At 37.0% G+C, this 24826-nt stretch overlaps 2 protein-coding genes across 5 annotated transcripts in view; one reads left to right on the top strand and one right to left on the bottom strand.

The window, feature by feature from the left end:
- Nucleotides 1-13781, top strand: part of LOC130564418 (NACHT, LRR and PYD domains-containing protein 3-like) — a 38250-nt gene extending 24469 nt beyond the window's left edge. For 2 of the 4 annotated variants that reach the window (XM_057350492.1, XM_057350493.1), the window contains 6 exons: nucleotides 1777-1950; nucleotides 4381-4554; nucleotides 9996-10169; nucleotides 11927-12100; nucleotides 12399-12434; nucleotides 13140-13781. In XM_057350492.1, coding sequence (XP_057206475.1) covers nucleotides 1777-1950; nucleotides 4381-4554; nucleotides 9996-10169; nucleotides 11927-12100; nucleotides 12399-12434; nucleotides 13140-13158 — 751 coding nt within the window. In that variant the 3' untranslated portion in view covers nucleotides 13159-13781. The remainder of the gene's footprint in view (nucleotides 1-1776; nucleotides 1951-4380; nucleotides 4555-9995; nucleotides 10170-11926; nucleotides 12101-12398; nucleotides 12435-13139) is intronic. The other 2 variants (XM_057350494.1, XM_057350495.1) reach the window with 2 other exon arrangements.
- Nucleotides 13782-19426: 5645 nt separating this feature from the next.
- Nucleotides 19427-24826, bottom strand: part of LOC130565009 (NXPE family member 3-like) — a 17856-nt gene continuing 12456 nt past the window's right edge. The window contains exons 2-8 of the mRNA XM_057351516.1: nucleotides 22254-22321; nucleotides 21408-21812; nucleotides 20897-21312; nucleotides 20701-20777; nucleotides 20295-20498; nucleotides 19812-20149; nucleotides 19427-19621 (exon numbers count right to left, since the gene is read on the bottom strand). Of these exons, the coding sequence (XP_057207499.1) occupies nucleotides 19427-19621; nucleotides 19812-20149; nucleotides 20295-20498; nucleotides 20701-20777; nucleotides 20897-21312; nucleotides 21408-21812; nucleotides 22254-22295 (1677 nt within the window). The 5' untranslated portion in view covers nucleotides 22296-22321. The remainder of the gene's footprint in view (nucleotides 19622-19811; nucleotides 20150-20294; nucleotides 20499-20700; nucleotides 20778-20896; nucleotides 21313-21407; nucleotides 21813-22253; nucleotides 22322-24826) is intronic.

The raw sequence follows: 24826 nt of genomic DNA, 5'->3' as shown, positions 1-24826 counted from the left end.
CATTCTCCACCAATATATGTAGTGCATCTTAGCAAAATTATTAACTTTAACTCAAAGGGCAAATCCGCACAGTTGATGCTATCAACTATGTGTATTCAGTAGAATTTACCCGATGCAGCTGAATCAACAATAACGGCCCCCCTAATACATCCGTCCACCGAATGATCAGTGGGATCATATTCTAACTCTTAAGAGGGATAGTGTCCTGGCCTTGGATAGTTACTCTCTTTGCACGGTACTACTTTAGAGCCGGTAACAAGATGAGCAGTAGAAGTGACGTGTTCGTGAGCAGTTACACAGAATCAAACACGTGAATACAGGTGAACGTTTATTATCTAAAAACACTATTGTGCACTCAAAACATAAAACTAACATAACATTAAAACATTCGTACATTAAGAGAGGAAAGTATGGAAAAGAGAAGGAGAATAAAGAATGGCAATATTAAATTACTCCTACACAAAACATCAGTTCTCTCACAAAAATCACCTTAACAAAACAAGGGGAAAACTTAAGCGCGGTGTAGAATGGTTAATCGGATACTTGCTTTGACACATTTTGTAAACGAGAACTCCGGTGCGCCTTGAGAGAACAAATTATTCACACACGGTGATCCATCAGCACTCTCTCTGAGTTCTTCCGGAGTGTTCAACGGAGATTGACGAAGTTTGCCGAAGTAAATTGCCAGAAAGTCGATCTCAAAGAGATGAGACCGGTCCCAGGGGAGTTGAACTGCCGAGCTGCGCAAAGAATTGTCCTGAAGGATGCTGGTCTTAAGCTCATACATGCCTCACCCTCAGCGGGCCAATGTAGAGCAGCCATCGGTGCGTGGGAAAGACTTTCTTTGTCTCTCTTTCCGCGCCTAATTTGAATGTTTATGGCAGGATGCCAAATTGAACTTATTAACTTAAGTTATTATAAAGAGCATATGATGCAGGACGGGTTCACATTCTATACATCATTATGCAGGAAACTAAAAGAGACTAATTTCGGTACTAAAATGCCAGTACATGTTAAAAATTACAGTAGAAATTACATTAGACCACACAAGAATACATCAGTCAGCCATTAACTCTAGAAAATGAATACACACGAGATACAGAACAACCTGAACATGTATAGGGTTACAGGTAGACTAGCTAATAGGGGGAAATAGTATGCAAGAGGAATATACAGTATATATATACAGTGGACAGTTTATTGTGGCTGATTTAGAAGATACCCTTCCAAGGTGTATTTGTGTATTGGAAGGTCCTCTGGTGTTATCCAGGCCATCTGCTGTCTCTCCACATGGGAGAGGGCTTCGTTCTCCACATGCAGTCTCTTTGAAGTTGGGGTTGAGAATCATAAACTGTCCTGCTGGGGTTGAGGTGAGATAACCATTTGGGAGCGATGGTTACTTCCCCCCTCAGACCCTTGGAGCCGAGAGGGTGTTCCATTTGTCCCCTGCTGCCTCTGGAGTGTGTCTCTTGGAGAGAGGGGAACTTTTATGACCCATTGATCCAATTTGTGGCAATGCTAAAGCTCTACACCACTGTCCATTAATCATAATCTACTGGACTATATTATGTCCACCCCTGTGAGAGTTGTTTAATGCTCTTGATACTTTTCAAAAAGTTTTTAACCAAGTTAGTCCAATGATAGTATTTTTAGAGAAAAAATGAATTTTAATTTACTTCTTTAGTTGTATTCTTTATAGTTATACGCCTCTCTCACCACAAACATCTGTGTGTCTAAAGCGAGAGACTGAAGAGTGTGTGTTATTGTTCTCTACAGGTTGAGTTTGTGTAATATCACAGATGAAGGTTGTGTTGCTCTGACTTCAGCTCTGAGATCAAACCCCTCACACCTGAGAGAACTGAATCTGTCTTATAATAATCTGAGAGATTCAGGAGTGAAGCTGATCTCTACTGGACTGGAGAATCCTCACTGTAAACTGGAGACACTGAGGTACGATTATGATCTGATGCTCAGACAGAAATCACATACAGTCATGGCCAAAATGTCTTGTTAATGATTTATCCTTAATGTTTTAACACAAATTCAATGTTTCATGGAAGTAAAAAGTGAAAGTGGGCAAAAAATATTTGGGAAATAAATGTTTTTCTCTTAATACACATTCATCCTTAGATGAAACTAAAATATATATATTTTTGAGTAAACGCACAATATGAGTTCGATGCACACAGAGATGAAAATAAATCTTGTCCACAGTTAAATATACAGACTTCATCTGCTGGATCTTCTATCAGGTCATTGGTCCAAAACAAACATTACACCGTAAAAACAATAGTTTTCCAGGTCTGGATTAGTATGGAAAAAAGAAAATTGAGTATGGAGAAAATTATGAGTTTCCAGACTATTGCCCTATTCTGTTTTCTAAAATATTAAATTAAGAATTTCTGATAATAAATTTATTTTTATTAATTTTGGAGCATGATTCAGGCGCTGCCAAAAGATAGGCGCTAGACCAAATCTGCTGGAGGACTGTTTGCTGTTATGCAGTTAGGCAGCAGTAACCATGACAGTTGGTCACCTCCAACTGTTCGACTAAACATGCTCAACACAAGGCCTTACCCACCATTTAGGTCCCTGATGTCCACGTAGTTTTTCCTTGGTATGCAATAAAAGTCATGAAAAAAATGCCTAATAGGACAAAACTGTTCTACTTAGTGCTGCCAATATTGTACAATACACCTAGATAGCTGATCTCAGATCTGGTCTACCTCAGCTGTCTAACAGCGCTCTCTGATTGAGTTGGCCAATCAAATGAAAGAAGGCGGGAGTTGTTATTGACAGAAGCCAAGCTCAAGGTCAGCTTCATGTGAAAGTGCGCGTAGCTAAATGTTTTATCATAGAAATGTTAGGGGGCTGTTCACATGTCGTGTCTAAAAACACGTGCAAAATGCTGGCTACGTCGCTTTCTGCCTCTTTCCAGAGCGCTCAGGAGTTTGCGCTCCCAATTTGAGCATGCTTGATGCACGTCAACATTTAATTAACAAACCTGACTAAACGGCCGATTGTAATATCCAATAATGCAAAATACAAAATGCTGAAACGAGACAAAAACATGACCAGACCTTCACTAGTTCATCCTAAACCACGTGGCTTTGACTCGTTTATAGGTTGTGGTTAGCCTATTAAAACAACAATATTATTTGCAAATATTTCAAACTCATCAATGAATTTTTGTTCTTTAATTCTCTTTCTATTATTATTTTAACTATTTTTAATAAAAAATGTATTTCAATATGGTAATATTTGTATAAAAATATCAATTGACCATGTATTTACGCATCACTGATAAACATAAAAAGACAGACATGGTTTTAGCTATTGTTATCTAATTTGCACTCCCAATTGTTCTAAAATGCACTTATGTAGCTCAAGAAAATATATTTTTTGTTTGGGACAGTTTATGGACTTCAGTATTTCTAAAATCCTGCGTACGGCCCGGATTGTTCGTCGTCAAATTTTGAAAGAAGCCAAGTTCTCTTTTCATGTTGATTAATTAATTATATTTCACCAATCCTTCTGTTGCTGTGGGTTGACGGTTTACAGTTATTTAATTTGACAAATTATTAACATTGCACTAAATTCCAATTAAATGTTGTGAATTGAACATGTCTTGGTGTTAATTAACTTGTATAGCTATAACAGTCCACTGATTATTTGGCAAAATATTATAATAATTTACAAGTGAACAGTTCGATTTTTAAAACCACTACTTTTTTCAGATGTTAAATATGGTCCGAAAAATGTTCAGGGAAGTCTGTATGTTTGAGTCTGGAAAGGTACGGAATTTCAAAATGGAAAATGTGTAGGAACCCCGAGACACGGTGTTAAAATCGGCACAAAATCAAGATTCTGCCATGATCCTAATCCCCTGAATGATCTCAGATCAGTTGTCATGTGTTATCAAACATCATCAGACATTATAAGAGAAGACTCAGTGCTGAGATTGATTAAAGAGTATTAAATAAAATAATGTCAATAATTGTGACTGTGTACTGAAGAAAAGCATTTATTTCATAATGTGATCTGTCTTCAGTGAAATGTTGTGTTTTTGTTACGTCTGTAATCGATTTATAATATTTTATTCAATCTCAGTAATGGATTTAATAACTGAAGGTTCAAGATTCATCACAACACTTTAAAAGTCATTAAAGAGAAAACATAAGAGAAGATGTTATGATGTCTGATATGATGAATCTGATTGTATAATTTAATTGTTCATATAAACATAAACTGATGAAGTTCATTTACTGTTAAATCTTACTGATGTGTTTCAGTAAAACAATCAATGAAACATAAACACTAAAGAAGAAAAACAAATTCATCTCACTGTAGATTTGATCTGTGCGTGTCTGTTCTCTACAGGTTGATTCAGTGTAAGATCACAGATGAAGGTTGTGTTGCTCTGACTTCAGCTCTGAGATCAAACCCCTCACACCTGAGACATCTGGATCTGTCTGTGAATAATGTAGGAGATTCAGGAGTGAAGCTGATCTCTACTGGACTGGAGAATCCTCACTGTAAACTGGAGACACTGGGGCAAGAATGATTTTTTTTCTCTTTGATCCGTTCACTAACAACTAATACATCTTACAGTAACAAACAAAAATAAATAAATAGAAAATAATACACTACAAGCCGCAGCACAAAGGGAAATATATGTGAACATGTCTGATGATGTGTTTTTAAATAGCAGACTTAAAGTAAACGTTAAAACACAATAAAATTGATTATAACTTTTGACCACGTTGTCATCGATGGGTCAGACAAGATATTCAATATATAACACATAGCAAGTTTCATATCAATAAACAAATGTTTTATGAAGATACAACCTCATGTGCTCATGCTCGCTGTAGTACATGAGAACCGTTTGATCAATGAAAAATCATTTAATAACTTTTAAGTCCTGAGTGTCTCTAGATGTTATGTACACAGTTTCGTTCAGATCAGATGGAAGGCCTGTTTGCAAACATTTGAAGAAATATTTATCTTAAAGTCCCCTCACTGCACCTCCGTCCCTTTCATCTTATTTTTTACTCTGTTCAAATGATTGGTTCAGTAAATTGTCATTCTTAAACTATTTTAACAAGTTAATCTAATTAAAAGCCAGTTTCAATTTAAAATTACTTGAAATTTTAAGGTAGCCTGGATTTTAATTGATTTGTTTAGAAATTTATTAACAGTAACACAGTCGAACACTTTTTGGGATAGGTTTAGTCTAATTTATATACAGTATGTAAAAAAAGAGCTTTAAGCTGCGTTTTTTATTTTGCTGCAGGTCTTGATTCACACGTTAGGTGTGAGTGATAATGAAAAAAACATTAGACGAGACAGAATCACAATCCACAATCTAATCATAATCTCATTACAATCTTATTTTGTCCCATGTTGGTTTTAAGATGTAATATATTGAGTAGTAAAGCCAAACTAACTTTTTATCACTACAAGATAACAAAACAACATGAAAGAAGACTAAGACTATTTAGACCAAAGTACAGGTGAGCAATATGACCACAATATGATCTTATTTCACCTTTTTCTATCATTTTGTTTTATTTTATTTTTCTTTGTTATTAAAAAGGAAACAAATGTACAAATTAATACAATATTTCAAACACAGTGAATCTATTTAACATTAACATTTCAACAAAAAATGCTGAATGTAAAAATGAAACGCTGCTTCTTTACTGTATGAATAAACACTGATTCAAATCAAAGGTAAATAGTTCTTTAGTCAAGATCAGGGAGAGATTTTCTCTTTGTTGTTTTATTAACACTGATGACGAAGACAGCAGCAGGTTTTTGGGTTACTGTCACTTTAATGAACTGATCCAATATACACATCCCACTGTTTACATTCACAGACATAAGTGACTGTGTTTATGTCAATCTTCTGCGTTTGTGACAGTATAGAAGATGTGCAATAAGTTTTCTACTCGGTCTGTTTGACAACCGCCGTATGTGTGTGCACTTCAAGAGCTAAATCTATTGAAAGTTTAAACAGGCAAGACTTTAAAACACATGAAAATAACAAACTTTCATCATGAAGAACAACAGCAATGACTGTGATAGACATATATACATTATCAAACAGGAAATGTGTCACGCTGCATGTGTTGTTGTAGGACAGAAGTGCACAGTCTACTCTCAGTGTTCTGTATTATATCCAGGGAAGTGATCTTTCTGTACGGATTTCCGTATTTTTTTTTACCTCGCTGGAGTCACCTGTGTAAAATGCATAAATTCGATTTATTTTAATTCGTGACGGGGTGGGGGTTTGGGGATATGTGCTTAGTCATCATACAACCGGCCAACAGGATCCTTTCTGTACTCCAAAAAGTGAGTGGTGTCATTTTTAATTAAGTGGGGAACTGAACAGCGTTTTGTAACGTAATTTATACAGAAAATCCCAAGTCTGGAAGTCGATTTAATGGCTTGAAACTATATAAATGACCGATCTAGTCACTGTCTATATATAAACGCGTTTAAGTCTCTACTAAATGCATACATTTAAATGAACTAAAACCGCAACATGCAGGGTTTGCAAATACCTTTATTACATGCGGATTAACGCGGACAAACGCTGCATGAATGACGTAGATGCGCCATCTAGTGGCTGTGTATGGAAGTCTCTTGAGGCCACAGTATTCTTTACTTTTTGTGTTCAATTATTGTTTAATGAATGATAGCTGATTACAATCAAATTAAAAGTAGGCCTAATATAAACTACTCAAGGGGTGCCATTTGTTAATGCCATCTTATTTGACATTAGCATAAGATATTTGCCCAAACCATCAACCTATTTTATTCAATATTGTTTAGGTGACTGTTAAACTAATAAACATTTGAACTGATATTTCCAAAATTGTCAGTCAGAATTGGGTAATTATAATAGTTTGTTTTTGTGTTGCTAAGTGAAAAGTATATATTTTAGGCAAACAGTTGCCTTTTTTTAATCATGCACACTACAAAGACAGTTCACCTATCAAAGTAAACCACATAACATGAAGAATGAAGGAGTATCAATGCACATTTCCCGCCAGTCCTGTGTAAACTACGGCATGCAAAGTTCCACAATGTTTTTCCACAATATTTTCAGAGAGGATAGACAAGAGGTTATAGAATAATATTTTAATGAAAAAACAATTTTGACAAAAAATGTACTTTCAATCTTTTTTTGATATTCCTGAAAATGTCCCAGCACGACATCCGACGGGTTTTCCCAGATCGCATCACATATTCTTAAAATGGAAAAACGCGGTTTTACAGGTGTTGGCGACATGGCTTTCAAATGACAGATTACTATTGAATAAAACGCCAAGATTCTTTGCTAACGACGAGGTTTTTATTGAACATCCGTCAATAGTCAAACAGTGATCTTGGTTGTTGCATATGGTGGTTTTGCGTATGGCTGTTTTCGGTCCAATAAGTAACACTGCTGTTTTGTCTGAGTTAAGTAATAAAAAGTTGTTACTCATCCAGTTTTTTATATCGACTATGCATTCCATTATTCTGTTGAACTGCTGTGTTTTGTGAGGCTTCGAGGAAATATAAAGTTGAGTGTCATCAGCATAGCACTGAAAGATAACTCTGTGTCGTTTTATTTTATCTCCTAGAGCAGGGGTCACCAACTAGGGGACTCTGGTCTGAATGCGGACCACGAGATGCGTCCGTCCGGACCTCAAAGCCTTTTGACATAATAAATAAATGAATGCCTAACATTATTTTCTAATGCAATCAAATTTATACCAGGCACATCAAGGTCCGCTCAGTAGCAGTTTGGGTCCTACGGTGCCATGGACAGTTAAAATGGACTGTTGCTACGTTCAGACGTTGACGAGTGAAGAGAGCCGAGACAGACTCGCTGCACAGCGCACAGACAGATGTAACTGTCAGTGACTGAAAAACAAGAAAAGTTGATGCTGAAAACCATGTTTTCCGAGATGAATTTATTCTTCCTGCATCGACATGCAGGAGGCCGGTTTGTCTCATTTGCTCGGAGTCTGTTGCGGTTGTCAAAAGTGGAAACCTTAAACGGCATTATGAAACTAGACGTAGACACTTTGAAGAAACTTACCCGCAGCAGTCCGAGGTAAGGACACGGAAAATATATTAGCTCAAAGCCCAGTAGGAGCGATCTACACGGGTCCTCCCTCACTCACTTGCTGCCCAACAACGAGCATATGAATGTTCCCTAAGAATACAGTGGATCTTAGGAAAACATAACAAGCCCTTTACTGTTGGGTAAATAGTAAAAAAGTGCATGGAGGCTGCGTGTGAAACACTTTTAGAGGGAAAATAAAGACATGAACTAAAAGAAAATATTAAACAAACCCCCCTTTCGGCTGCAACAGCCACAAGAAGAGCTGAAATGTTATCAGAGGATGATCAGTCACAACTTGATGCTTTTATTTGTTATTCTCAGTTCAGCAGAAAACAACACTAGTTTTCTTTTTAAAGTTGTTAATGTTGAAATGAATGTATGTTCAGTGCAGGTTTAGAGATTAGGGCATTTTGCACATTTTCCTTCATTATATTGTTGTCAGAAATTGTTATGCCGTCGTATAGATATGAAAAGACATGTTTATTTCTTTGGTCTGGAAAAAACCATCAATTCATGTTTTTTGGTATTTAATTGTCTGGACCTCGGCTGGTAATGAGGGTTCATTTACTGGACCTCAAGCAATTTTAGTTGAACACTCCTGTCCTAGAGGTAGCATGTATAGTTCGAAGAGCAGAGGCCCTAAAACTGAGCCCTGTGGTACACAGTTTGGTTTGGATTTTCAAGTAAATAACAAGGACAGGTTTATTGAGGTATCAGATAAGTTAGCTATGACACTGATAAATAACAAATATAAAATACATTAATATTAAAACGAAGTGCAAGTGCAAGGATACAAACAAACCTTAGGCAGCGAGGCACACAACTGCTTACTCTGACTATAGATAACACATGATTTCTACAGGAGTTTGAAAAGGTACATTTTTAATCAAACTCAGTATGGTGGAACAATGCACATTGTGAAAAGCGCTATATAAATAAAATTTTATTGAATTGGAATATGACAAATTTATTATCATAGTACTCGATGTGAGCAATGTGTAAGTGATGTCAGTCATATGACAAACTTCAAACATCAAATTTATCATGTTATAAGCATTTTCATCAATTTAATTATATATTTTGACCACTAGGGGGCCTAAAACTTTACAGTTCCTCTCAGAACATGACCTCCATTAACCAAATTTCATAGCAAAAGGCCATTGTGTTTGTAAATCAGAATTAAAAACTGCTGGCGTCCAAACTTTTTTTGAAGTTATATGCAAAAAGAGCCATTTTTATGTCCTCACGCCGCCCCTCACAGAATGTTTTAGATGTGTCTCTATATAAAACACATGATTCAACTCATCAGCTGGTTATAGTGTTCATTAGAGAAACATCTAAAACATTCTGTGAGGTGACCCTGAGGACTGAAGGTCAGAAACACTAGAGAAACACTTCAGACTGTCCTCTATCTGTGTGAAAAATTTAATCACTTTTATCAACCGGTTCTATGAGCTGCCATAGACTTCCATGACAGAAGAAGAAGAATAGAGCTTGAGCCCTAATGATATAATACAGTTATTACATTTATTCAGACAGACACTGCTAATGTCAAACTTGTTTTAGAGGAACATAAAATACTTCAAATGGCAAAGAAAGTTTCTGTGATGAGAAAATTATTGCGACGTCTGATAAGATAAATCTGATTTTATAACTGTATAAGAAAAATAAATCACACTGTTAATATAAACATAAACTGATGAAGTTTATTTACTTTAAATCGTACTGATGTGTTTCAGTAAAACACAAACGCACATCAATGAAAATAAAATGAAATTGTACATAAACACTAAATGATCACAAGAGAAACAAATTCATCTCACTGTAGATTTGATCTGTGTGTGATCAGACTGTGTGTCTCTGTTCTCTACAGGTTGTGTAGTTGTAATATCACAGATGAAGGTTGTGTTGCTCTGAGTTCAGCTCTGAGATCAAACCCCTCACACCTGAGACATCTGGATCTGTCTGATAATAATGTAGGAGATTCAGGAGTGAAGCTGATCTCTACTGTACTGGAGAATCCTCACTGTAAACTGGAGACACTGGAGTAAGATCATCTACTATATTGAAATGTTCGGTAACGCTTTAGATTACAGCCCGCAATGTAGTGTATAATTAAACAGGATTTACAGTGTAACTACTAGTAACAATAATGTACCTCTACAGTAAATATCTGAAGATAAAGTGGAACAATACGCAAAGTTTGGGGAATAAAGGGGTAAGATTAAGGAAAATAAAAAAAAACATTTATGAGGGAGTTGCATGCCATATAAACATCCAAATCAAACCGCTCTTGAAATACTTGATTAAAGTCTCAGAAGATCACCATTGATTTTTGCACATTTTACACCTTAAATCTTAGCTTATTTATGGTTACATTGTGATAAAAATATAGTGTATGTTCACGCTTAGATTGTTGTACAGCATACTGCAGGTCATTTATACAGGGGCGTAGCTACATGGTGGCCATGGGTGGCCACGGCTACCCCTGAATGATGGATGGCCACCTATCTGGCCACCTCTGTTGTGCGAAGCAGTTTTAAGATGTGTGTCGGAGTTTACGGAGTGCTGCGCAGATCATTTAGCGTATGCACTGAAAGTAACGCGAGAACATTACTCTCGCGTTTAGGGCTGTGCAATTAATCGAAAATTAATTGTAATCGTCAATTTTGGCTTCAACAATTACAAAAACAAAATAATCGAGGTAAAACGATTATTGTGCCACATTCCATTTTGCAAGGATCCTCTCTTTTCTTGTGGTATAAATCCACAGCGCACCCCTTTCCTTACAGTGGTTCAGCTGTGCTATTTCTTTACATTTATTTTTCAGTTGAATTCACAGTTTAAAAGCAAAGTTATTTGTTTTCTATGTTGTTTTAAAAGTTAATGAGTAATCATGTTAAATAATCGGGATCTCAATATTGGCCAAAATAATCGTGATTATGTTTTTTGTCATAATCGAGCAGCCCTACTCGCGTTAATATGATGTCATACGCTGACGCACTGACGCAAACAGTCTGAGCGCTATAGCTGAACAGCAGCTAACCGTTTCGTGACGGTGTACTGTCTGTGTACCATGGAAGTTCATCATGAGCAGAAGGATCAGGTCAGAAAAATCAGTCTTGTTTAACTGGATTTCATTCATTAATTACATTTTCACGAAAGTTTAAGTTGGTGTACTGCAATGTTTATTTTCTATAAAAAATGCTAACTTACTGCAAATGATAGCTAGCAAATTATTTTAAAATAATGTTAGCACATGAAAGCATTGCAAATAAATTGTTTACTTTACGTTCTTTGTGTATGTTTTTGACCAGCAAACTATGTGTAATGAAGAATTGGTGTAAATTACAATAGAAGTTAAAGAATTTCTGTCTGTAAGGATTTTTTGGTCACCCTAATAAAATCACTGGGTCTTACCTGGCCATCTCTAAAAAAAAAGTTCTGGCTACTCCCCTGCGTTCATAGCGTTAATACATTATATTAAAATAGTTACCCCTTAGTTTTAAAATATATATATATATTTTATTACATTTTTTTTATTCCCCAAACTTGGCATATTATTCCCCTTTACCTTCAGATATATACTGTAGAGGTACATTATGCGGTACATTGCGGGCCGTAATCTAAAGTGTTACCAAATGTTCATTTAGTTTTTGACAGTGTCACAGATTTGTCTTGCTGTATGCAAATGTTCATTTATATGGTGTCCTAGCAATTTAATAATGAGAATATAATTTCTGTCACTTCAGACAAAATTATGATTGTCATTTATGATAAGATGTGTGTTATTGTTCTCTACAGGTTGAGTCGGTGTAAGATCAAAGATGAAGGTTGTGTTGCTCTGACTTCAGCTCTGAGATCAAACCCCTCACACCTGAGACATCTGGATCTGTCTGATAATAATGTAGGAGATTCAGGAAAGAAGCTTCTCTTTAAGCTGAGAGATGATCCACATTATAAACTAGAGTCAGTGAGGTGAGTAGAGCTCATTTAAATAAATGTTTCAACAGTTCAACAGCTATATAAACTTTTACGAAACAATTTCTAGAGCACATATGAGTTATCAATAATAAAACACAAGAGTAAATGTGAAGTGTACAGATAAAGAAACTTGATGTTTTATAAGTGCAGCACAATAAGAATTCAATTCAGAGTGTGATGGAGTCTGTTCACTTCAGGATTTAGTACCGTCATCTTACTCTTCTTAAACATTCAATTCAATTTTATTTATATGTTTTATTTATATTATATCACAATGTGCATTGTTCCAAAGCAGCTTTACAGGAGCAAATAAGAAAAACACAGAAAGGTAAAACACAGCACAGTGCATGGTGTTTATAGACCAAGCAAGATCATTATAATAAATAATATCTAATAAATAAATGAATAAATAAATGCAGTCTCCCGGTGAGCAAGCCAACACTGCACTGCTCTGCTGTGCTGCTATGATCTTAAACATATTATTATTATTATTTATGTGGAGGTTTATTGTTTTATTTCCTGCTGTTTGTTTGATGGATGTTTGTGCACACATGGGTAGATGTTTATTTGTATTGTTTTTATTTTATGCTCTTGGTCATTATTATTGATCAAATCATCATCATCACACATGTGCAGTGAGTGAAAATCTTGAGTGCTTCAGACACAGCAGAATACTGACAGACTGTACAAATAACAACACACAATATATACACAAAACATATACACAATAAAGTGACAGATGAAACATATAATACAGGTTATAAGTTAAACAGAGGAAGATTAAACAGAGTTTATTATCGTTGATATGTGTAGTGATGATACATTAGAGTCCAGTGTCCTGTTAGGTTGAAATGATGTTTGAGTTACACTTCAGTGTTTGACATATGATGGAGTGAAGATGTGCTTTATAAAACCATCACATACACATCAGCTGTCTGTCTGCTGACTGATAGAGCTGATAGTTTGTTTTGAAGTGTTTGTAAAGTTTATCTCTTAAGTTCAATGAGTGATCGTCTTTGTGTTTCTCTTTTAGGAGTTGGTGGCAACAGTAAGGTGTGTGTTTAAAGGTGTCTGTGTGATCTTCAGTATCATCTGATGGTGAATAAGATGACGACACTATAGTGACATTACAGACACACAATCAATACAGACTGAAGACCCAATAACACTGTTTGAAAACAATCGTTCACACATTCAGTTTCATAATCCTGTGATAGTCTTGATGAAGTGACTGAAAAACTTCTTTAACAAAAGAAAATGATGTTCCCCAATATTGTCAGGACAGTAAACACAAACAAATGTTGTATAAACTACTACTGCCACTTTCTACATTTTAAGTTATTATTCTGTCCAAAAACTGCCCTGCATTTACATTTTGTTTAATTTGTTAAAAGACCACAAACCTGAAATGACATCACCAAAGATTTTTAATGCTTCTTCTGAGGTAGTTTTTATTTGTAGCATATTATTATAATGTTTGATTCTGTTTCTAATTATTCTGTCTAGTTATTTGATTTGACTCACTTATTATTAGTTTGTTTCTTTTCTCGTTAAGTTTATAAAATAATGCAATATATGAAATGTATATATGTATGAATATATGTATAAATATGACACAATTGTAATATAATCATCAGCAGCAGTTACTGACAGTATTAAACATGGAAACTCATTAGTCATCAGCATCTGTTGAACTTTTCTTGTGTTTCATTGTCTCTTGTAAAGAAATTGAGCTTTTCTGCCTCCATTATTTTCTTCCAAACAGAACAGAATTGATTCCTCGGTCATAATATGCAGAATCAGTGGAGAAGATCAGAAACTCTCAGACAAGATATTCCTAGAGACTTGTTGTTGTGCATTAATTCATGACAGGATGAATCCTCATGATCACTGGTGATGGGTGTCATGAATATTAGGGTTGTCTAAATGGACTATAATGGACAGTCTCTTCTCTGTCTTTCACATCGCTTTTTCAGGTCATTAAAGTGACACAGATCACAGCACAGAAAACCAGAGACTTGTCGAATATTGTAACGCTTTGCAGAGTCTCCTTTTAAATATTCCCATGAGTTTTTTATGTAGGATTACACCGTCTGTAGAGTTTGGTCGGCTGAAGTTGACAGAAAGTGCCTAGCTTTTACAGGACAAGTTATTTACCTCCTTTTGTTTTAGATGTTTTATGAGGTTCAATCCAACTGCAAAAATAACCTGTTTATAAAACACAAACTATGAGGAATGTCCTCATTTATAAGGATTTTATCAAAATGACATCACAGTAATGTATAAAAATCATTTAGTTTGAGTTCTACTCTTCCTCATATGTTTCCTCATATTCTACCTTTATTTAAATAGAGTTCGGTGCCATAAAATGTGGAATTTCCCTAACTGTGCTGGAGCAGTTGATGGCAAGCACATAGTAATCCAGGCCCCTGCCTCCAGCGGATCCCTGTACTACAATTACAAAGGCTCCTTCTCAATTATGCTCGGTATCGCTTCCAAGTGGTGGATGTTGGGGCTTATGGCTGAATCAGTGATGGTGGTACATTGGCTGTTTCAACATTTGGAAAATCTCTCCGCCAGGGCAGTCTTGACCTACCAGAGGGCACACCTCTCCCATGTGCAGAACAGCTGGGGCCTATGCCACATGTATTTGTTGCAGATGAAGCCTTTCCACTCAGACATCACATGATGCGCCCACATCCTGACCAGAACATCGTCAGAGAGAAAAGGGTGTACAACTACAGGCTGTCCAAGGCCAGACGAATGGTGGAGTGTACTTTTGGTATACTGTCAACACAGTGGCGGCTGTACAGAAGAGTGCTTGGAGTGACCCCAGAAACGGCTGAGAAAGCAGTTAAGGCTACCTGCATCCTTCACAACCTTCTAGGGGCAGATGTGGTGGAGGATCATCCACATGCACCATCATCAGAGCCTGACTGCAGTGCACAAGGCATTGGAGATCTTCACAGAATGAGCAGCAACAACTCCTCATGAGAAGCTATCTCCATCAGAGAAAAATTCACCAAATATTTCTCTTCCGCAGAGGGTACAGTGACACGGCAGGAAACCATTATTTAATATACAATTAGTTTATTTTTATTTATTTATATGGGCTAGGGCTACTTTGTAATATACATCCAATAAAGTAAATTGATAACATTTATACATTTAATAAAACTTTCCTCATTGCTTTATTTTAGAATAATTTATTTATTAATTTATCTATTACAAAAACACAATCATGTGTATTTAGATTCGCTTAATAGGACTAGGTGTTATAATCCCACTATTTCAGTACAATTGAATTGCCCAATAGGACATTTCCCATGCCTTATGCATGACAGGGGGAAGCAGTCAAGAATATGAATAGAGAAAAGGCGTTCTGAGGTTTCACTGGGTTCGTCCGGTAGGCATCCTTTGTGTTTGGGGGATAAATGATTATAGAAATAAATAGCATACTTACCTTTCCTTGCCATTATCAGAGAGACATCTCATGCGTTGTGTGTCCCACTTTCATCACATCCATTATCCTGGGTGAAAGATGCCTTTTGGTGAGGTGCTGCTGATAATGCCCTTTGTATGGTTCCCATCAATGCGGCACATCGTCAGTTGTGCACCTCAGCCTCATTGGGCCCTTTATCACAAGACACCCTCAGCCAAGGCCTGGGTATGTGTCGCATTGTTACAAGGTCATCTAGCAGCCCATGCTGTGTCCATCCGCCTAAACCCCAGCCATTGGCTTCTGCCTTCTGCACCACTGGCCAGTTCTTGATTATCCTCCACTGGACCTGTCCTCTGAGAGTGACCTATTTGTTAGCTATGGTGACCTCTGCATTTAACCCGTCCAGTGAGTAGTGAACTCATGCACTGCAAGTCATGAACACATATACACCAGAAGCAGTGGGCAGCTATCACTGCAGCTCAAAGGCACCCCAGTCGTTACCCGCCAGCCCTGAGAATCGAACCGGCAACCTTCTGGTCACGAGTCCTCTAACCATTAGGCCACGACTACCCAAACCATAATGCACGCTCAGTGCCCCCGGTCCCATATGGCATAACATTACAACACACAAAACCATTTTATTACGTCGTCACTTGGCAGCCCATATTGCGTCCTTCCGTTTCAACCACAGCCAGTGGCTGCTTCTCTCAGCAACAGTGGCAAGTTTTTTGACTACCGTCCGTTGGGCCTGTCCTCTGATCCCCACTTTCGTAAGCAGCCTTGTAGTGGAATTGTAAACAAAGCCCCTGCAGCCCACTTCCACCGGGAACACTTTCGCTGTCCATCCCTGATCTTCAGCCTCCGCTGCCAAGTTGGCATACTGGAGATTCTTTCTTTCAAATGCTTCATTAATGGCTTCTTCCCAAGGTACAGTCAACTCAACTATGAGGACTGTCCTACTGGAGCTGGACCACAGAACCATGTCCGGCCACGGTTGATCGCTGCGATTTCCAAGGGGAAAGTAAGTCTATGGTTTAAATAAACTCACATTTCCCAATCCCTGGCTATACTCAGCAGACCAGAATCTGGGGTTAAGGCCTTGGGCCGCAGTTTCTGCCCCTCCCGAATAAAGGGTTGCCTTTTTAGCGAATGAGCCTTGGCGTTTTGGGGGATGGCATTTGCTGCCACTCTCTTGGTCTCAACTGCTGCAGCCAAGCACTTTAGTACTTGATTGTGGTGCCATGTGAATCTCCCCCCTGTCAAGCTCTTCTTACAACCCACAAGAATATGTTTAAGGTTTGCTGGAGCTGCACATATGTGGCAGGCTGAATCATGTCCACACCAAACATGCAGATTTGTTGGTGAGGGCAACACATCATATGTAACTCTTATTATAAAACTTAAACTTACTTGAGACACCATAAGCTCATACATTGAAATTGGCCACATCAGGCGTGGCAACAAGCCAAATTGGAAGCACCAGAGTTTCAGCTTCCCAGGAATAGCTGTATTATTGATTTTCTTGAGTCCACTGGCTGTCTCTTGCCTGAGTTGTTCCACCTGTGAACATGTGAATCTCATTGTTGAATCTCTTTCAGTCTCTGATCAGAAGCTCAAGCAAATAGCTGAGGAGACAGCAAAAGATCCCGTTCTCCAAGCTGTAATTGACAATTTGAACAACAACTGGGTCAAAAGTTCTTCTGAGATGAGACAGAATAGTTGTTCCACAAGTGTTGAGAGAAGCGATGCTTTCCAGGATACATGAAGGACATCTTGGAATAGAGAAATGCAAAAGGAGATCCAGGGATTCAGTCTATTGGCCTGGAATAAAATCTGACATTGAGACAATGGTCAGTACTTGTGAAGGATGCCTAAAACATCAAAACAGGCAAGCAAGAGAACCTATGATCACAACAGACCTACCTCAGTATCCCTGGCAGAAAGTGGGTACCGATCTGTTTCATTTCCATGGAAAAGAATACTTGCTGGTAGTGGATTACCTTTCTAGTTTCCCAGAAATCGCCCTGCTGTCTAACTCTTCAAGTGCATGTGTGATTCAGCATTTGAAGTCAAGTTTTGCCAGGCACGGCATTCCGCTAGTTGTGGTGAGTGACAACGGCCCATGCTACAACTCAAGAGAATTTCAGGATTTTGCTGATCACTATGATTTCAAACACGTGACTTCAAGTCCCCATCATGCTCAATCTAACGGGAAAGCAGAAAAAGGAGTGCATATTGTGAAGCAATTGCTCAAGAAAGCATCAGAAGGCAAGTCAGATCCATATCTAGCTCTTCTGAGCTATCGAGCAAGTCCTCTTGAGCATGGTGCATCTCCTGCAGAGCTCTTAATGAATCGTAAGATAAGAACAACGCTTCCATTCAGAATGAATTCAAAACAGGACAACATGGGCAGTGTAACTGTAAGGCAGAAACAGAAAGCTCTCCAAAAGAGACAAAAGACAAACTATGACAAACAAACAAAAATGCTGAAAGTGTTATCAACGAATGACATTGTGAGAGTAGAAGATGCAAACTGCTGGGACAAGAAGGCTGTTGTTTTGGAAGAAGTAAATCCAAGATCATATGTTGTCAAAAAAGAGAATGGACAAATTCTTATGAGGAATCGCAGAAGTCTTCTTAAGACACAAGAAACAAACAACACACTGGCTGTCAAGAAAGGAGAAGAAATTCTGGTCTCACATGAAGAACAAGTACCACCAAGCATGCAGTCTTCTTCCATTCCCTTGGATAATGGTCATTCTGCAGAAACCAATGATGACTCTCCTATACTAAGAAGATCATCGCGTATTATAAAGAAACCTGATCGACTGAATTTGTAAATGACTAGTTACATTTGAAAAGAACTAAACAAATGCTTTGTTTTTGTTTTAAATGGCTGTTTAGTGACAATATTATACGTTTGTGTTAAATTGTCTCTGTTGTTTATGCACTACATTTTGTGTTTTATTTCAAAAGAAAGATGTAGTGATTAGTTGATGTTCCTGTTATTTTCCGCTAGATGGCAATAGTAACAAACATAAAAGACAGATACATAAGTGTAAGACAACACAAGGAGGTGTGTGTGTGCGGCAGAAATAAAAGAGGCTACTCGCCAGTTCATAGAGTTCTTTTTCAGAGTGTTTATTCAACAAACACCACAAGTTCATGGTGCGTTTACTAATGTTAACAGTGGCAACTTTTCATTTACACAATGTATTAGTAAATGCTGAAATGAATATGAACTAAGATAAATAAATGCTGTAGAAGTATTGTTCATTGTTAGTTAGCTAACTTTTAACAAATACAACCTTATTGTAAAGTGTTACCGTTATTTTTTGAATGGATTTGATAATTATTGTCCTAACATTTATGCATTTGGCAGTGCATTCAAACTATACATTTTATTTAGTGTGTGTTCTTTGGGAAACGAACATTGATGTTGATCCCCACTTGGCGAACTGGAAAGAGCACCCCAGAACAACACGTGAACAATATTTTGCATCTATAATTACATCTGTCTATGAACCATTGATACAATTTTTTTTATTTATAAACAAAAATGCATTAAACAGACAAATATTTAGAAGCAAAGTGCAGGCACTAATTAGGAGAATAGATACATGAATGTAGTAGACCGATAGGAGTAAAGTAACACACACACAAAACTCAATGAACAAACTGTTAAAGATAAACATGAAAGCTGTGCTAAGTTACGTAAATGAAAGTTCAGTGACTCTGAAAATAAACAAAAAAGTTTATTGTTTTTGAAAGTATTATTTATGCTAATTGTAATTTAGTTCATTTAAGAAACCAAAACAAAAGTTTTACTTAACTTAAAAAAGAGGTATGTGTATATATCTCCTAATGCTGTGAAAAACTTATTCAGGGCAAATAAAAGAAAGTAAAATGTCCATCTCATTTTTGATGATGACACGACCTGGATGAATGCTCTCTTTGTTGTAGTGACAGGCTGTCATTTGCCATACATCCAAAATATAAACACCAACATCCTGAAAAGCCCACCGCAGAATTCTGTCCAACTGAAGAGAATACCAGTCGCTGGTAAACACATCCTATTACAAAGACAGAAAAACACCAAAGGCATAATACCAATCATAAAAATGTACTATTTATTAAAAAAATGTATCTGTAGTTATGTGTGTAATGTATGTATCATAATAAGATTGTTTTAATTGAACATTAACAGATAATAAGTGTCTTCTTTCTGTAGTGTTTATATTTAACTTGCAACAGCTTTCTTACCTTAACGCCAGTGTTGACAGTTTTGACGATAACAGTAGTTTCTGGTGCTCGCTGTAGTAAATCCAGGACAGCTCTTCGAACCCTCAACACTCTGTGGGTGTAGAAATCCAAAGGAAATGATGTGAAGTGGATCCCCAGATGAAATACAACAACAGTGTGAGGTCCTCCCGTCAGATCCTCAATCTCATTACTGATGTAGTGAAGATTTGTAAGTTCAGTTTTCCGACACCGCAGAGGAATACCGTGAGCTCTCCAGTGTAAGTCAATGTTGTTCCCCACATCCACTGCTAGAAGAGGTCCTGCCTGATATAAAACATGAAGATTCATCCGCTTCAAAGCTGCAGTAAGAAAACCCAACAGTGATGATCCCAAAATGACTGCATCCATCAAACTTATTAAATTCACAAACAAGCCATTACATTACAATCACAATAAGCATCACTCAAGGCATTTTTATTAATTGCAAGGAACTATCTGTCTCACTTGGTACAGCTTTCAGCAAGAACTCAAACCACTGTCTCACTGTAGAGTCTCCCATCATGTAGATGTGTTTGTCTTTCAGGCATTGAGTTGTTGTTTGAGTAGTAAATTGACGAGTTTTACACACAAAGGACATCCACAAATCATTCATGTAAAAGCCGGTTGGAACTGGTGAGTGCAAACCAGGACGACATTTCTCTCTTACATCTGCACAATGAAGTGAAATAGAGACTGTAAGTCATAAATCTAATGTTCATTTTATTTGTTTTCTATTGTTAATTCAAATATCCAAACTTTTGCTAAGTCTTATTTTATCCAAAAATTCATCTAGACAAACAGATTCAGATGACTTGGAACATCTTTTCTGCACTCGTGTGCAAATATTAGCATATATCAAAGGCCAGCATACCAATACTCGTACTTCCATTAGAAGGAAGAATCACGACTGTGCTTTTTTGTCCATTGATACCTTTGTTGCTTGGATTCCTGCCAAAGAAAATTTATATCATACTGCTTTCCCATATAATTTATAAACAAAATATAAATATTAAATACAATATAAATATAATGCAAATGACAAAAATAAAAGCATCATTAAGTCTTACAAAAACATTGCTTCTTTTGCAGTCACATGGTTGATGTACTCTCCAAAAGAGTGGTACACACGGGCGCTGCATGGCAGGGATTTGGGTCTCTGGCAGCGCCATTCCTCTCCAGTGCGAGAATCCTTATATTCACAACAGCAATCTCCATTTTTGAGTCTTTCTAATCCATTTTTATCTGACTTCACATTACACAACACTGTTTCTTTCAGCTTGATCCCATTTGGTCCTGGTCCTTCAAAGTATCCAAAGAAAGACACTCTGTCAGAATCAGTGTCTGTGTGATGCTTGAGGACCTGCACAGCTTCACTGGAGTGGATCAGACGCACAGCCACCTGTGCCTGTCCCACCCACGGCAGAAGAAAACACACAGAGTAAGAGCCATTGAGCAAGTCCATAACATCCCCAAACACACTGGCCTGTGACACAAGAACATTCCTAAATATCAAACAACCATGCCATTTAGACTAGATGAAAATGAGTATTCAAAACATAAGAGACATGTAAGAGAGACCTTTTTGGATGAGAACAGCTTGGCTTGAAAGAAGTCCCCTCCATAAGGTTTGGGATTATGGTTAAAATCTCTCGCATGGATCATAACATGAAGCTCCTCCCCTATTTGATAGCTGTCTTTCAGGTTCTGAATGATGAATGTGGAGTGAACTGGACTTGTACTCATGGACACATATGTAAATGAACTGTCTGGTCCAACCCAGTAGAGAGCCTGCTGTAAACTGGAATAACGTTCTGAACTGATTCCAAATTCAGAGTAAAATGAGCTTGTTGGTGACTCTTTTGGACTGATTTCTGAGACATCATCAGCAGAAGAGCTGGAGTTATAAAGTTTTGCAAAGTTCTGAAGCAAAAAGCTGTGTGGAGATTGTTTCTTTCTTTCATTTCCCATTTGAGACCATAAAACCTAAAAACATACAAAAGATGTTATCAATGAACAGGCTAATTTCAGTGTCATGAAAACATAGGACCTTTACTTTACAAAATAAAAATATTGGTAATTCATATAAAAATATGACGCTGCCTCAGAAAACAGGCTAAAATCGCAGAATCTAATTTTGAAATAATGAATGTTACAGTTACGATTTTAACCATTAATTTCAATATGATTCCAATATTTGACATTTCAGAACTCAGTTAAGATATCAAGGCTATTCTCACTGAATGTTCTGTATGATTTAATGTAGAAAACAGCAAATCACCAAAAGTGACTGTAGCTGGGTTTTCACAGGCAGGGTCATAAATGTGCAAACAGCTGTAATGCACAATGTTTTTCCCCATCTTGGGCAACACGTACAGGATACACATTGATTTATGAGTATTTCAAAGAGTCATTGAATTAACTTACCAGAGAGCATACCATTCCAACGCACATCCCAATAAATAACATCTTTAAACATTGTCTTTCCCTGTGAACTGTGAGATCAATTTCATTAACCAGTAAAATGGGTTATGATACTTGATTAGAAACTTGTATTAAGGAGGAAAAAACAAAGCTTTTGAGAATAAAATGTAAACATTAAAAATAGGCTCAAGTAACGTCATAGAGTTAAAATAAGTCGTAATGTCAAATGAATAAAGGTTGAAAATTGATGGAATAAATAGTATGGAGGACGAAACCTGCAAAAACAATAAATAAATATATGCGGAAATAAATACATAAATATGTGTATAAATCTGTTAAAATACGTATACAATTAATTGAATGTTTGGTGAGATAAACAAATAATTTCAATAAAAAAAATAAATGATCGGAGAAATGAAAAAAAAACTAAACTCATAATAACTATTTTTCCTTAATCATTTATTTAATTTTCCTTAGCAACGGGCTAATAAGAGGGGGTTGATCATGCATCAGTAGGCGGGTCTTGCGGGTTTGACTGCATGCGCGTTTTCTACTACGTCATTATGCGCATACGCGGACGGATTGTGCAGGCATCCCGGATCGTGTACCGACACTCCCTATAGAGCAGGGGTCTTCAACTACTTTTCTTTGAGGGCCAGATTCCAAAAGTATAAATAGGATGCGGGCCAGTTTTTTACCATATTCTCATTTCTTCTGTTATTTATTGCGTTTTGTTGACTTGTATCGGACACGGTAAATGATGATGAGATGTCTGTTGCAGCATCGGAGGGTGACTTACTGGCATCAGACTCTGACGATTCCTTGAAGCTCCCTCCCTCGGGGGGTCGAGATCAGGAAGAAGCGGATGTCGAGATGTCAGCCATGCTTTCCCGGGCCGCCGGCATTGGGTTGCGGTGCACCGCCATGGTGCGTTTACTAATGTTAACAGTGGCAACTTTTTATTTAAACAATGTATAAGTAAATGCTGAAATTAGCATGAACTACGATAAATAAATGCTGTAGAAGTATTGTTCATTGTTAGTTAGCTAACTTTTAACAAATACAACCTTATTGTAAAGTGTTACCGTTATTTTTTGAATGGATTTGATAATTATTGTCCTAACATTTATGCATTTGGCAGTGCATTCAAACTATACATTTTATTTAGTGTGTGTTCTTTGGGAAACGAACATTGATGTTGATCCCCACTTGGCGAACTGGAAAGAGCACCCCAGAACAACACGTGAACAATATTTTGCATCTATAATTACATCTGTCTATGAACCATTGATACAATTTTTTTTATTTATAAACAAAAATGCATTAAACAGACAAATATTTAGAAGCAAAGTGCAGGCACTAATTAGGAGAATAGATACATGAATGTAGTAGACCGATAGGAGTAAAGTAACACACACACAAAACTCATTGAACAAACTGTTAAAGATAAACATGAAAGCTGTGCTAAGTTACGTAAATGAAAGTTCAGTGACTCTGAAAATAAACAAAAAAGTTTATTGTTTTTGAAAGTATTATTTATGCTAATTGTATTTTTTTTCATTTAAGAAACCAAAACAAAAGTTTTACTTACCTTAAAAAAGAGGGATGTGTATATCTCCTAATGCTGTGGAAAACTTATTCAGGGCAAATAAAAGAAAGTAAAATGTCCATCTCATTTTTGATGATGACACGACCTGGATGAATGCTCTCTTTGTTGTAGTGACAGGCTGTCATTTGCCATACATCCAAAATATAAACACCAACATCCTGAAAAGCCCACCGCAGAATTCTGTCCAACTGAAGAGAATACCAGTCGCTGGTAAACACATCCTATTACAAAGACAGAAAAACACCAAAGGCATAATACCAATCATAAAAATGTACTATTTATTAAAAAAATGTATCTGTAGTTATGTGTGTAATGTATGTATCATAATAAGATTGTTTTAATTGAACATTAACAGATAATAAGTGTCTTCTTTCTGTAGTGTTTATATTTTACTTGCAACAGCTTTCTTACCTTAACGCCAGTGTTGACAGTTTTGACGATAACAGTAGTTTCTGGTGCTCGCTGTAGTAAATCCAGGACAGCTCTTCGAACCCTCAACACTCTGTGGGTGTAGAAATCCAAAGGAAATGATGTGAAGTGGATCCCCAGATGAAATACAACAACAGTGTGAGGTCCTCCCGTCAGATCCTCAATCTCATTACTGATGTAGTGAAGATTTGTAAGTTCAGTTTTCCGACACCGCAGAGGAATACCGTGAGCTCTCCAGTGTAAGTCAATGTTGTTCCCCACATCCACTGCTAGAAGAGGTCCTGCCTGATATAAAACATGAAGATTCATCCGCTTCAAAGCTGCAGTAAGAAAACCCAACAGTGATGATCCCAAAATGACTGCATCCATCAAACTTATTTAATTCACAAACAAGCCATTACATTACAATCACAATAAGCATCACTCATGGCATTTTTATTAATTGCAAGGAACTATCTGTCTCACTTGGTACAGCTTTCAGCAAGAACTCAAACCACTGTCTCACTGTAGAGTCTCCCATCATGTAGATGTGTTTGTC

The sequence above is a fragment of the Triplophysa rosa genome, linkage group LG14 (assembly GCF_024868665.1).
Source record: "Triplophysa rosa linkage group LG14, Trosa_1v2, whole genome shotgun sequence".
NCBI classification, from domain to species: Eukaryota; Metazoa; Chordata; class Actinopteri; order Cypriniformes; family Nemacheilidae; genus Triplophysa; species Triplophysa rosa.
Note: the sequence above shows the minus strand (reverse complement) of the source record. Positions and strands in the feature narration are given on the sequence as shown.